Raw genomic sequence first — 13,940 nt, forward strand, 5'->3', positions numbered from 1 at the left:
TTTCTTATTCAGAGAATACTGAAGACAACCTTATTTGTCAATGACCATAAGTATTAGTGACGCGACGCGACCCCCCCCCCATACATCCATGGGCTTCCTGGAAAAAAATTGACAATGTTTGTGACTGTCAACATCTTTTTAAAATAATGTTCAACCGAAGCTGTTTTATGGAGACCACAAAGACAGTAAAGTTCTGAGACATGGATGTCTACCTGTTTGATTTATTTCAAGATGCGACCTTCACCTGTGTATTCCCGTTCCCAATAGCTTAAGAAATCAAGACACCTTATTTACAGCACATAGTACAGAAACTCATCAGGAACATTGAGAGAGAGAGAGAGAGATCAAGGTTAAAACAAAAACAACAAAGGTGTCTGGGGAAAACAAAACGTGCAGAGAACTCGCTTGAAAATCTTGACCATCCAAATGTGCTTGACCCTGCTCAAGATCTTCAGAGTAAAGTGAGCATTTTTCCTTATTAGTGATAACCAGTAACGGCTGTATTGTGCAAAAATGTGTTGGTTGGGGGTGTGTGGTGGGAAATTTTGCTGAGTAAACAAAGGTGTGAACAATACAGCTCTGAATCCTTTTTCAAAATCTTTAATTAAAGAGATAATTTATTCAAAAATGCAAATTCTGTAATCATCACATCACACTCATGTTGTTCCAAATCCATATTTTCTTCTGTGGAACACAAAGAGAAATGATAGGCAGAATGACAGACTCAGTCACCATTCACTTTATTTGTATGGCAAAAATATGCAATAAAAGTGAATAGTGAATGAGACTAAAATACTTCCAAACATCTTGTGTGTTCCATGGCAGAAAGAAAGGCTGGTTTGGAACCACATGAGGGTAAGTAAATGACAGAACTGTCGTTTTTGGGTGAACTATCCTTTTAAGTACAGGGGTGAAAAGAAGTGGTAAAAACAAGGAGCTTACTAAAAGAACAAGAACAGGGCAACCCTTATTGTGATTTCCTGATTTCTGCAGCATACTGACAAGATCATTTAGACCAGACAAAAATCTGGCCACTCTTCGCTATGTGTTACTCTCTTGATTTCATTCATTTGCATATGCAAGCCTTTAAAAAAGGGCCACTCGCTCAAGTTCTTATTCTGGTAATGACATTTCGAACAACCTCATTGCTGTAAAGCACCAAAACAAGTCCAGTAAATGCAAGCAATTCAACTCTCAGGCATCATGTGAACTAAAAATACATAAATCAAACTCAAGAGTGTCTTTCCCTCACTTACAGACAGAATGAAACTATAAAGTAAATCTCTGAAAACCCTGGATAAATTAGCATACAAGTTTCACAACAAAGAGCAAAGAAATACAAGAATACTGAAGTCATGATTAAAATGCTTGTACTCACAATCACATACACTCACAATTCCACTTTTGTTTGTTTGTTCTGGCTCAGTTTTATAACTGGGTCTCTTTTTGAATGGGACGTTGATCAGTGGAAGCTGATTACAAATACTGCCACATCCACACACAGATCGTCCTGTTTGTCCGTAAACAAGGGGTCGCAGGCAAGGCATATGTAAGATACATCCCTCCATTTAAATCAATACAACATACATTATTATAACACTTTCTAGGGCAAACAGATGAAAAAAAAAAAAAAAACTTTTTTGCATAAAAGGGATAAAATTAAGAGTAACACAGAAAGTGAAAGCTATAAAATAAAAATCTAGATTTAAAAACAGTAATAGCTTTTGTATCCATGTAACTTAAAAGCTATTTTGCTTTCACAGTCTGAAGGACCAACACCCAATTGAGTGGACCCTACAGGGAATTCTGGGGTGTTAGAAGAGGGTCAAAACAACTGACATTCAAGAGGGCCCATGTGCTGAAGACCTCATCTGTTCTTTTTTTTTTCTTCCCATTGAACATTCCCATATTTATAATGAAGTAACCCCAAAGCCCTGGCATAAGATGCAAATTTCCCAACATTAACGTTTGCTATCACACCATCTGGCGCTGGCTCATTCGGCAAACAGCAGCTGTTTACAACTCGTCTTGTAGATCTCTTGTCACAATATACAGCGTACTGAAGAACTGTGTGTATCAGCAGTCAATAGTCTATATTTTACACCCACAGGGGTTTAACTGTGGCCCTTCTACTGCATATCCTGCCATGACCTTACAGACATGCAACGCAGTATGCTTGTGCAGTTGAGCGATTTGAACGGTTTCAGAACCGTCTCAGAATGGTTTGCAGGGGCAGAAATGACTCTCAGTCAACAGAACAAGTCATATGGTTACCATCTTCAAAAGTATCATGTGCGGAAGTGGTGGGGTGCTTTAACAAGTAAAATAAGGGGTTTTCAGGGCCAAACTACAACTAAACCCCAATGTTTGGATCGGGGAGGAAAAGAGAAAGGGAACCGTGATTATAGAGTCATTCTAGCTCTGTTACATGATGGGAGGGTGGGTTTTAAGTGGGTTCATGAGGTGCCTTGTCTCTTTTGTTGCTGTGCTCGAATCAGTTCCAGTTGCTTCTTGCACTGCTGATAGTAGGTGGACAGACTCTTGTTCTCCTCTAGGAGCTTCTTGTGCTCCTGAGCGAGACGACATGCATTCTGCTGATCCTTCTCATCCTGGTCCAGTTCTGCTATTAGCTCGTTCCTATAGAGATAAACTTCATACATTAAAGACGAAGGGAAGGGGGTAGAGAAACTCAGAACAAACAAAACCGTGTTCATGTTAGTTGATCAGTAAGTCGGTACCAAGTTGATACAAAAAAAAAACAATACCAGTCTTTTTACAGTATCAGTAGAACCAACTTAATTCAGTGATGCACGTTCAAGCCAGCCACAATATAAATAGTGAGCAACAATTTCATAAATGACATCACTTTCTGTCTTTACCACGTTTATAAGCGGGATGAAACCAACAGTTTGAACAACGACAGATGAATGGATTACATTGACTACGTTTACATAGACACCAGAAAGCGGCTTATTGTGAGAAAGCGGCTTATTGCAAGAAAGCAGCGTTCCTATTTAAATGCTCTGTATAAGCAGTGTACTCTTTATTCCCGTACACGTGGCGTAATTTCCCTGCAACACTTGTGTAAATAACACACATGGCATCAGGAAGACTTTGCTATTTTATTCTCTGTTGCTTCGCTTTATTTCCAGATATTCCGGAGTTGTTGCTGTGTTTATTTCCTTAACTTTCTATCGTGACCTGCAGCGGAACTGCGATGCCATAGTGGGATTTCCTCTGATGTAAAACTCTGGGATTCCCCCAATGTACGAGCGCATATACCCGAACGAGAGGGACTGTCACTATTTTACATTGTGTGTATAAATGGGTATAGTTTATAGTGCATGTGCTTTTCCCATTGTAGTCCCAGAAATGTTGAATTATTTCTTCTTTGTTGACTTGTTGGGCTCCATCCTATGACATTAGTTATTCGGTCTGTTCTCGCACATGTGCACTCGTCAAACACCCGACAGAACGCAGCTTATGCATTTAAATGACCAAATTAAGCTGCATTCTCAGGGAGAAACCTGGGCGTGTTAAACCGTTTTCTCTTAATCCCTTAAATGACGTTAAGGAAATCAGTGTTCTTGTTTACATGACTTTTCTGTATGCCACTTTCTGCAAAAACCCTGGAATAAATGGTTTTCTTAAATGCACGTAAACGTGGTCATTGTTCGTCTTTTCAATGACCATAACTTTAGACTGTTCTAGGTGATGAATGTCAGGTTTACTGGGTTTTTGTATGTGTACTTTTTGTAATGTAATACAATAGCAATGTTAACTTGATTGAGAAATACATTGTCTTAGCCACTGTTTTATTTGAGTTTGTTAATACTTATAATACCAACTTCTTATAGTAGTGTGTTCATTAGCATATTAGTTTTTGCTGTGGTATCAAAATTGGTATCAAGAATTGTGAAATATCACTGGTATTGCTAGCAAACTCTGAAATGTTGGTGTAGTGACAACCCTAATTCATATCTTGCATTCAGAATTTGATGATTTGACTTACTTCCTTTGTATGAGAAGAGCGATTTCTGTTTGCACCTTCAGGTACTCCTGTGCCATCTTACAGTGCTGCTCAAACACAGCCATAGATTCTTTGGAGTTTGGACACGGGGCTAGAGGCTAAAAGCATACACATACAAATTAATTAATGGCTAATTAATCTGTAATGAAAAAGGTGTTATTTATAGTATACCAGTCATGTTTTGAACGCCAAAAATATCAAACTGTCTCATTCTCAATTTGCTCCCATATATTCATAGCTGAATTCCACCATATAAATAGCATAAAAAAGCCTTGCAACACTGTAACCTAGACTTGATTAAATTAGAGGGCTGTTTTTAAATCTTCGGAATCTTTTAAGAGAGGAGAGATACTACAGCACTGTGGAAACAAAACCATCGAACCACAGATATAGACAAAACAGTTTCCATGCATGTGCAGTCATACATCACAATATTGGCATCCTATTATGCTTGACATTTTCTATAAGACACCTTGACCTAGAAGTGTGTACCTGTAACTGATGGTCCAGGGTCAGGTAGGCCATTGGGATGGAGTTATTTGAGCCATTGGTATCTAAGAAAATGAGGAGAGCAGTTTCAAAAAACATCAGAGAATCATAAGGACAGCAACTTGGGAAGAATCTGTATTCATTGCTTATTTATATTATTCAGATATGAAAAGCAAACAAGTCCCCACGCAGTCTAGTAAGCAGCTTTTTAGTTTGTTGTGTAATGCTGATAGTAAACCGTGGTAATCTGCAGAAAGAGAGGGAGAGGGAGTTCAGCAATAAATAGCTCAGTCTTAGACTGCGACTGTCAGACAGAAAAGAGCCCTAAATCATTGATGAAGCTTACGTAACGTCTGCAGTTCTGCCATTTACTGTCACTGATACTGATTTACACACACAAACAAGCTAAGGACGTGAACCCTGAGGTCATACCGAGAGCGTTATCTTCATGAAATGTCACAATCTACTCTATTCCGTTTACAACATAATTATAGAAATGCTATATTGCAGAGAAAATAATCTACATTTAAAGGAATTGTACAGGATAAATGCAAGTTGAGATTTATTGGTAACCTAGGGCACCCTGTTGGTTAGGTGATTACAAATGAATACAATCCCATTTTCTTTTTACATGCTTGTCTGTGTGTTTGTGTCAATGTGAGTGCGAGTATGAGTGTATGTTTATACTGTATCTGTATGATGGTCAGGAGAAAAACTGTAGACTCTACCTGTCTTGTCTGGTGTAATCATCCTCACACTGGGGCTGGATGATCTGCTACTGTCCCTGCTCTCCTGTGATTGGTAAAACAATATGTCAATTATAAACATTGGCACATCAGAGAAAAGCAGAATTTTGATCTTAATTCTTGACAATAAAGCAGTGTTCCCACACTTTTGACCAATGAATTTCCATGACTTTTCTAGTCATTTACGACTACTGGATAAGGGTTATTTTAAATCATTTCACAGAAATTGTTGGGGCGAATTTTCATTTCGGCAGGTAGTCAGGTACCAGTCTTTGCAACTAATATTATTAAACTATTATAATATTGTACAAATATATCCAATAAGTCACAGATACTCATAAATAGCAAAATCTAGCCAATTAGAAAAATATTCAATAAAATATAAATTCACTACAGAGAGTTCCTTGAGTTACTTAAGACTTAAGGTTTTACTAATTTCCATGACTTTTCCAGGTGAAGATATGACTATTTTCAAATTCTCTGACATTTCCAGGTTTCCCATCACTGTGGGAACCCTGAATGAGAAATCAAGTTTAATATACATCATAGGAGAGATTTTTTTTTTTTTTAAAGAAAATAAACTCCTTTAAACCAAAAAGCACATGAAAGTAACATCTGAAATAACAAAAAGTGTGAAAGTTGTCAACCAGACAGTCTCTGCTCTACGCAATGATCATATATGGACCATTCTACCGAATTGGTGCAAACTCAAAGGTAGAAACATTTAAAACATTTTGTTTTCCCCCCAGAACTTTGCCCACATATATATTGTACCATAACTTAGGTACAAATATCTAGTAAAAGAACAGTCAGTTTTCATATTATATTTTCAGAATGTTGTGTAATGTTTTTCTTTTCCCAAAATATGTCACTACCACAACAGAAATACACCAAAATAACATTTTCTAAAAGCTTTTTTAGCCAAATAATAACAAAAATACATTTTTAACTAATTTCAATGTTCAATTTATAAGTTTACTAAAAATCTAAATGCAAATTTTCTCTGTAAAATACTTCATGATACTGATTTGAGAGTTCATGAATCATGAAACTAAATATATATTTAATCAATCATTATCATAAACTTTTAGTTAATAACTCAATTTTCCTTTATGAAATAACACCAGGTGTTTCGTTAGTGACTTCTATTTTGGTAGTGACATTTTGTTTAAAATGTTGTGTCATATTCCCTAAAATATTTTGCTTAATCTTAAAAAAAAAAAAAAAAAAAAAAAGCTTTGTTGAAAATATTGCACAAATGTTTTATGATAAATAAAATGTAGTGATTAATTATTAAAGACATAATTGTTTCTATCATTCGTATTTGGAAGGACAAACGCTACTTTTGAATTGTCATTGAAGTTAAGGACTGCTTGGTCATAAAGCTTGTTTTCCATACACGAAAAATAGTTTAAATTAATAAATCAAGTGGTTTCAGTTTAAAAAATAAAAGCTCAACCATAATATTAGTATTAAACCTTAGCTGTCTGACTTTCTGAGCACTTTGTTCACAAATTTATCCTACAAAAAGTCTGTAATAAAACAAACAGATCCAACATCTCTAAGAAAAATACAACCAGGAAGTGAGACTGCATCCCTGTCCATCATGGCCAGATGATGAGTAGTCAGATCCCATCAATTTTGAAGTAAATGTGCTCCAAAATCTGAAAAATCAGTGTGTAACTTCAAGAATGTCACTACCGAAACACATATTCTCTGCAATTTAAAAAAAGATAGGTTTTAAATCTAAATTAATGTTTTTATGTATGTACAACTGTTCAATGCTTATGATTGTTTCCTTAAAATTAATAGTTGAAACTAACATTTTGTCACTACTGAAATAATCACAATATCAAAACTTCATCATACTGTATGTCAAGGTTTCGGTAGTGACAACTCTAGCTAATTTTGTAACTCAAAAATGTTTGGGTTTATAATCTTAAATTATATGTTTTATGCATGTGCAACTGTTCAAAGCTTGTAATTATTTCCTTAAAATGAGACGTTGAAGATAAAAATTTGTCACTACTTAAAATAATCATGTCACTACCGAAACAATATTATATGTTTCGGTAGTGACAATTTTAGCTAATTTTAGGTTATGATTATTAGGAAGTAATTATATGTTTTAAACAGCTGTACCTACATAAAAACAGAATATTTAAATTAAAACACAAAAAAGTTGATTAATTGCAGAGAATGTGTGTTTTGGTAGTGACAATTCTTAATGTTACACACTGATTTTTCAGACTTTAGGAGCACATTTACTACAAAATTATGGGATCGAACTACTCACCATATGGCCATGATGGGCAGAGATGCAGTCTTACTTCCTGGTCAAAAATGCAGGGGTGTGGCTAAAATCAGGCTCAACCAATGGACTAAAACATTTTGTGTTTCAGTAGTAACATAAAAATGAGGGACAGCATTTTTAAAGGTGCAGTATGTAAGATTCAGAAACCCTTGTTATTAATGACAACTGTGGCCGTTAAGTGAACTGCAGCCAGCTACCTGTTGCTCGTGATCGCGCACACACTCCATAGGGACACGAGCGAGCATCGACCAAAACAATGACGTAACGTACAAAGAGGCTGAACGTGATTCACCGACATCATGCTGACAGATGAGGTAGCATAATTAAAATTACACAGTTATGATTGTTTTACTACAAACTTTGAGACTGCATATTATATTTGACTCTCCAGTGCTGGAACAAGGCTAAAACAAAGTGTGGATATAGGTCTGACTATGCGAGACTATAGTTTGAAGTAATCACTTTTCTTTGCATGATACATTGACTGCATTTATACGATAGCCTATGTCGGCGTTAGCTTGCTAGCCTGCTTTATCAATAGCTGTTAGCTAAATTTGGTGGATGATGACAGTAGCTGTTTATAAAATAGACTGTACATTATAAATATATTGACACTTCAGTATTGATGTGATTCCATCACAACAGTCATTTTTATATATCGATGCGCTATTGTTTTATAATAATAGAATGTATATATTTTCCGTATAACCAAGTTACGTTACACTAATGAATGGAGCTTTTTGCATCATCTTGAACATTGTCTAGCATTCATTTAATGTATTATTATAGTTTACCTTGCTGAATAATTACAGATTAACATTGACATTAACATGACTATTAGTATAAAGAGAAGATCGTTGAAATTATTTGAAAATTACGAAGCAAGGTAGCCTGCAATTCGTCAGCGTTAGCAGGCAAGCTAAAATTACACAGATCAATCCTTATGGCACTATATTTCACGTGCTTTGCAGTTATGTAAGCTTACCTGTCCAATAAGAACGCCAATTCAGGGTCGGTTTTGATCCCCAAAACCGTGTGAAGGTCCCTCCAAGAATCAAATGCCCTGCCGATGTTCACTCTAGTTTTCGCTCGACCACGATCATGTTTCCGCTTAGCCAGATGGGATTCAGTAGATAAATGTTTTTTTTGGCTTACTCTGAGTTTATGTAGGAGTCGGTGTTGTGCTGGGAGCCGGATTTTTGCAGGATTCCATCTCTAAGATAACGTTACCTAGTGTTGCAGTTTGTTGTTGCTGTTGAATAGCGGAAGAGAAGCTACTGTCTGAGGCAAGGCTCTCGGGAGCGCGCATAAACGTCACATCCTTTGGATTTTCCCGGCAAAAGTAACCCGCTCCCTTGAAAATCAGTCTACAGGCTTTAATAGGCAACCTAGGAAGTCCGGGAAGAACTCATTTTTTAAGTTGCATTACAAGCCGTTCACACATGGGCAAAAAAAAGCAAATATTACATGAAAAATGTTACATATTGCACCTTTAAATAAACTTTAATTATTTAAAAATTAAACCATCAATAGAATCTAAATAATTTCCTTTAAAAGATATTTTAAAAAACAACATTGAAAAAAATATTATGTATTATTTTGTTATGTTGAAATTTAAGGGTGAGGGTTTGGGACAGCCACCTTCTAATAGAAAGTACTGTATAAATTATGATTTAGCTTATTATTTTTATTATCTTAGTGCCTTGGGTTTTCATAGATCATAACATATTCTTATGACATATTTAATATCAGAATTCATATATATTTTTTTAATAGTTCTTTTTATTGTGGGACCGCAGTTTGCGTAGAATGGCCCATATATGCCTGCTTTTGACTAAACTTTGGGTGAAATCTACTGTTTCCCAAGAGCACCAAGAACAAGCATGATGGAAGAGATCTACATGATTTTAGGATTTAGGTGTGCAAAAGCACACAGACAGAGTGTCTTTTGTTGAAAACCACTTCAAGAAAAAAACATATTCATCCCCTTTTTCAAAAAAAGATCTCACATTCTTTCTGTTCTTCATCTGATAAGCTAGTGTGCCCTCTTAGTGCATAATTAGAAGGGAGAGCTCCTTACAAAATCCTGTCTATGATAGATAGTCATGCAGTACAAGAGAGATAGAAAAAGAAATAGAGCTTTCTATGGCACATGATCATGATTTCTGTTTGTCGCTCCTAAACTGTTCCCAGTTCTTTATAGACTACAACTGATAATGTGAAAGTGACGCATCTTACCTGACTAGACTCCGTACCAATGGCAGGAAGATCCTGCACTGATCTGCGTCTATGAGGCTCACAGGATGCTGTTAAAAGAGAGGGTTGAGACAGAGAGAGGAAAGAAAGAGGAATCTGATAAGTCTTATTGGTAGTGTACGTGCCCTAGCTTCAGGGCTAAAGCAAGGGGGATGTGACACTCAGACAGCTGCACTGATTTAATCCCCAAATCACTACTATGACAGCAGCTCCTCTAACGTGGCTTTCACGTGACCAAACCGCTTACAAGGCCATCCCCGGAAAATACACACATCTTATACCAAAAATGGCAGACCACACCTACAGAATCACACAGACCTCCATTGATTGGACAGCTCCTATCAAAGCATGATGATAGTTTTTGGGATATGTGGGTTAACTAGTTATGTAACTAGAGAAGTGATAGGAGCTGTGCACTCAATGATTATTATAATTAAAATAATTTTTAACACAATTAAAGAAGGCCTATAAACAAACACACTCAAACAAAACTAGTTAAAGACAAACTATAACTTGGGTAAAGCATTTAGAACAGTTCCAGCAGAGGTGAAAGGTAAACATTAATGATAAACTGTAACAACAGGACTTCAGTGGGTATTTTACTTCAATATTTGTGTAGAATTTACTTTAATATCTGTACACATTCTGCAAATAAATATTTTAGATGGAATATTATGGGCTAACTTCAACTTAAGTTCTATCAACAACAACCGTGGCATGCTATCGCTTACTAAAATCATGCTCACAGCACCAAGAATAAACATCTGCAATATAAAAATCAGTGTTTTGAAAGTAGAACTATAACACTTAAGTATTACACAAATTAGCATGAAACTGGTTTGACAATTGTTATATCCAATCTTTCATCTCATGTCATGACTAACCAAATGACTATGCATCTGTAAATAACTGTATACATGGAGCAAACTCCAACCAAAAGGAATTTCGTTGGCTACAAATAACCAAAGACTCAAACAGTAAAGTACTACCCCCTCAAATGGATGATTTAAACAACTTAACAGATCATATATACTGTATATATATATATATATATATATATGAGGTGTCGGAATTAACACGTTAACGCATACGATTTATTTAAAAAGTTTAATGCGTTAATGTTTCTTAAATCGTGATTAACACATTTACTGTTAATACGGTATTAACACTTGTGTGAAGGGCGGAACCTTTGTAATGTGTCCGCCCGGAGTCATTACACTGACGCACACTTCACAAACTGACACAGTGCCAGAGCCCTTCTACCAAGAGAGTCTACAAGCTTAGCATAAAATTGCATAACGTGGTGGTCCCATTGACATTCTCTGGGCGGTAATGTCGTAATACTCTCCTATGATAGAGCCGCGGAGGTTGATATCTTAGTAAATAAAATAATCTCTGACTAAAATAAAAGTGTGCTTCCCTGTCAGTGATAAAATGATGGAGAAAGGAGCTCTAAGCACTGTATGATGTACAAAAAAAGCCAAGATGTGACTTGTAAGGTGAATTTTAATTACCAAAGCAGAAAGTCAAGTCTTAACTATCACCAAAACGCAGAATGAGATGTTTTTGTCTGGAAGCGCTTTTCATGGCGAGTTCAAAGCTTGATGCTGGTGTTGACGCTCTGACGCTAATCATGAACGCAGCTTCACTATTGCTGTAACAAAGCGGACAGCCACATTCTACCGGCAGATTATGCGGCGGATGAGAGTTTAAGAGATTTAATGCCCACTGCAATGAATATGGGGGACTAGTTCTTTCAATTAGTCAAACTCCCAATTAGACTTTAGGAAACATTTAATTTTACTCGAATTTGTGCTATTTTAGTGCATTTCTTGTGGAAGGCTTTGTTTGGAAAATGTTAATAAAGCATTACATTGTTACATATTGTTTTGTTTTCTTTCCTAAGATGGAAATAAATGCATTTAGACAAGAAAATAAGTATATATAGTGTCAAATTTCAGAAGTTTTAAAATCTGCACTTAACTGCAAAACATTATGCGATTAATCACAATAAAAAATGTTAATCGACTGACAGCACTACTAATATATATATATATATATATATATATATATATATATATAAAAAACACAGTTGAAGTCAGAAGTTTAAATACAACTTAGCAAAATACATTTATACTCAGTTTTTCACAATTCCCGACATTTAATCGTAGAACACATTCCCTGTCTTAGGTCAGTTATTTTAAGAATGTGTCAGAATAATAGTAGAGAGAATGATTTATTTCAGCTTTTATCACATTCCCAGTGGGTCAGAAGTTTACATACACTTTGTTAGTATTTGGTAGCATTGCCTTTAAATTGTTTAACTTAGGTCAAACGTTTTGGGTAGCCTTCCACAAGCTTCTCACAATAAGTTGCTGGAATTTCAGCCCATTCCTCCAGACAGAACTGGTGTAACTGAGCCAGGTTTGAAGGCGTCCTTGCTCGCACACGCTTTTTCAGTTCTGCTCACAAATTTTCTTTCAGATTGAGGTCAGGGCTTTGTGATGGCCACTCCAATACCTTGACTTTGTTGTCCTTAAGCCATTTTGCCACAACTTTGGAGGTATGCTTGGGGTCAATGTCCATTTGGAAGACCCATTTGTGACCGAGCTTTAACCTCCTGGCTGATGTCTTGAGATGGTGCTTCAATATATCCACATAATTTTCCTTCCTCATGATGCCATCTATTATGTGAAATACACCAGTCCCTCCTGCAGCAAAGCACCCCCACAACATGATGCTGCTACCACGGTTGGGATGGTGTTCTTCAGCTTGCAAGCCTCACCCTTTGACGATGGTCATTACAGCCAAACAGTTCCATTTTTGTTTCATCAGACCAGAGGACATTTCTCCAAAAAGTAAGATCTTTGTCCCCCTGTGCACTTGCAAACTGTATTCTGGCTTTTTTATGGTGGTTTTGGAGCAGTGGCTTCTTCCTTGCTGAGCAGCCTTTCAGGTTATGTCGATATGATATAGGACTCGTTTTACTGTGGATATAGATACTTATCTACCTGTTTCCTCCAGCATCTTCACAAGGTACTTTGCTATTGTTCTGGGATTAATTTGCACTTTTCGCACCAAACCAAGTTCATCTCTAGGAGAAAGAATGTGTCTCCTTCCTGAGCAGTATGATGACTGCATGGTCCCATGGTGTTTATACTTTGTACAGAACGTGGTACCTTCAGGTGTTTGGAAATTTCTCCCAAGGATGAACCAGACTTGTGGAGGTCCACAATTTTTTTCTGAGGTCTTGGCTGATTTCTTTTGATTTTCTCATGATGTCAAGCAAAGAGGCACTGAGTTTGAAGGTAGGCCTTAAAATATATCCACAGATACACCTCCAATTCAGTACACTTCCTATCAGAAGCTAACTGGCTAATTGCCTAAAGGCTTGACGTCATTTTCTGGAATTTTACAAGCTGCTTAAAGGCACAGTTAACTTAGTGTATGTAAACTTCTGACCCACTGGAATTGTGATATAGTCAATTAAAAGTTAAACAATCTGTCTGTAAACAACTGTTGGAAGAATTACTCATGTCATGCACAAAGTAGATGCCCTTAATGAATTGCCAAAACTATAGTTTGCTAATATTAAATCTGTGGAGTGGTTAAAAAATTTGTTTTAATGACTTCAACCTAAGTGTATGTAAACTTCTGACTTCAACTGTATTAAGAATTTAAGTGTATTACTGTACATGCTTTTTTGCAAACTAAAGGAGTCAATATTATTTTCTGTGGTAATCAACAGCATGCCATAGATACTGCCGATAAATCTCAACTTGCATTTGACCTGGAAAATTACTTTAAATGTAGATTATTATCTCTATTATGTAATCACTAAAAATAGCCCATTCAAGAACACTATTTTGTGTGTGTGTGTGTGTGTGTGTGTATATATATATATATATATATATATATATATATATATATATATATATATAACAACAAAGAACAGAGGCAATAATAATATTGAACATGCTGTTTACTTTCATGATTATTAATGATCGTCTTCAATGAGGTCAATTCCATGTCAAAATGAATATGAGCATTACAAAAATGATTGACAGGTTAAGAGCATGCATGCAGGAGGGCTACATTTCAGATC

General features: G+C 36.2%; 1 protein-coding gene across 4 annotated transcripts in view; it reads right to left on the bottom strand.

The window, feature by feature from the left end:
* Positions 1–205: 205 nt before the first annotated feature.
* The window catches only part of LOC127456699 (mitogen-activated protein kinase kinase kinase 7-like), a 33,812-nt gene continuing 20,077 nt past the window's right edge, over positions 206–13,940 (bottom strand). For 3 of the 4 annotated variants that reach the window (XM_051725191.1, XM_051725192.1, XM_051725193.1), the window contains 5 exons: positions 9,818–9,885; positions 5,248–5,311; positions 4,523–4,584; positions 4,013–4,128; positions 206–2,637 (listed from right to left, as the gene is read on the bottom strand). In XM_051725191.1, the coding sequence (XP_051581151.1) occupies positions 2,457–2,637; positions 4,013–4,128; positions 4,523–4,584; positions 5,248–5,311; positions 9,818–9,885 (491 nt within the window). In that variant the 3' untranslated portion in view covers positions 206–2,456. Of the gene's footprint in view, positions 2,638–4,012; positions 4,129–4,522; positions 4,585–4,707; positions 4,767–5,247; positions 5,312–9,817; positions 9,886–13,940 lie in introns of those variants that run through there. The other variant, XM_051725194.1, reaches the window with a different exon arrangement.

Source organism: Myxocyprinus asiaticus, chromosome 19, assembly GCF_019703515.2.
Source record: "Myxocyprinus asiaticus isolate MX2 ecotype Aquarium Trade chromosome 19, UBuf_Myxa_2, whole genome shotgun sequence".
NCBI classification, from domain to species: domain Eukaryota; kingdom Metazoa; phylum Chordata; class Actinopteri; order Cypriniformes; family Catostomidae; genus Myxocyprinus; species Myxocyprinus asiaticus.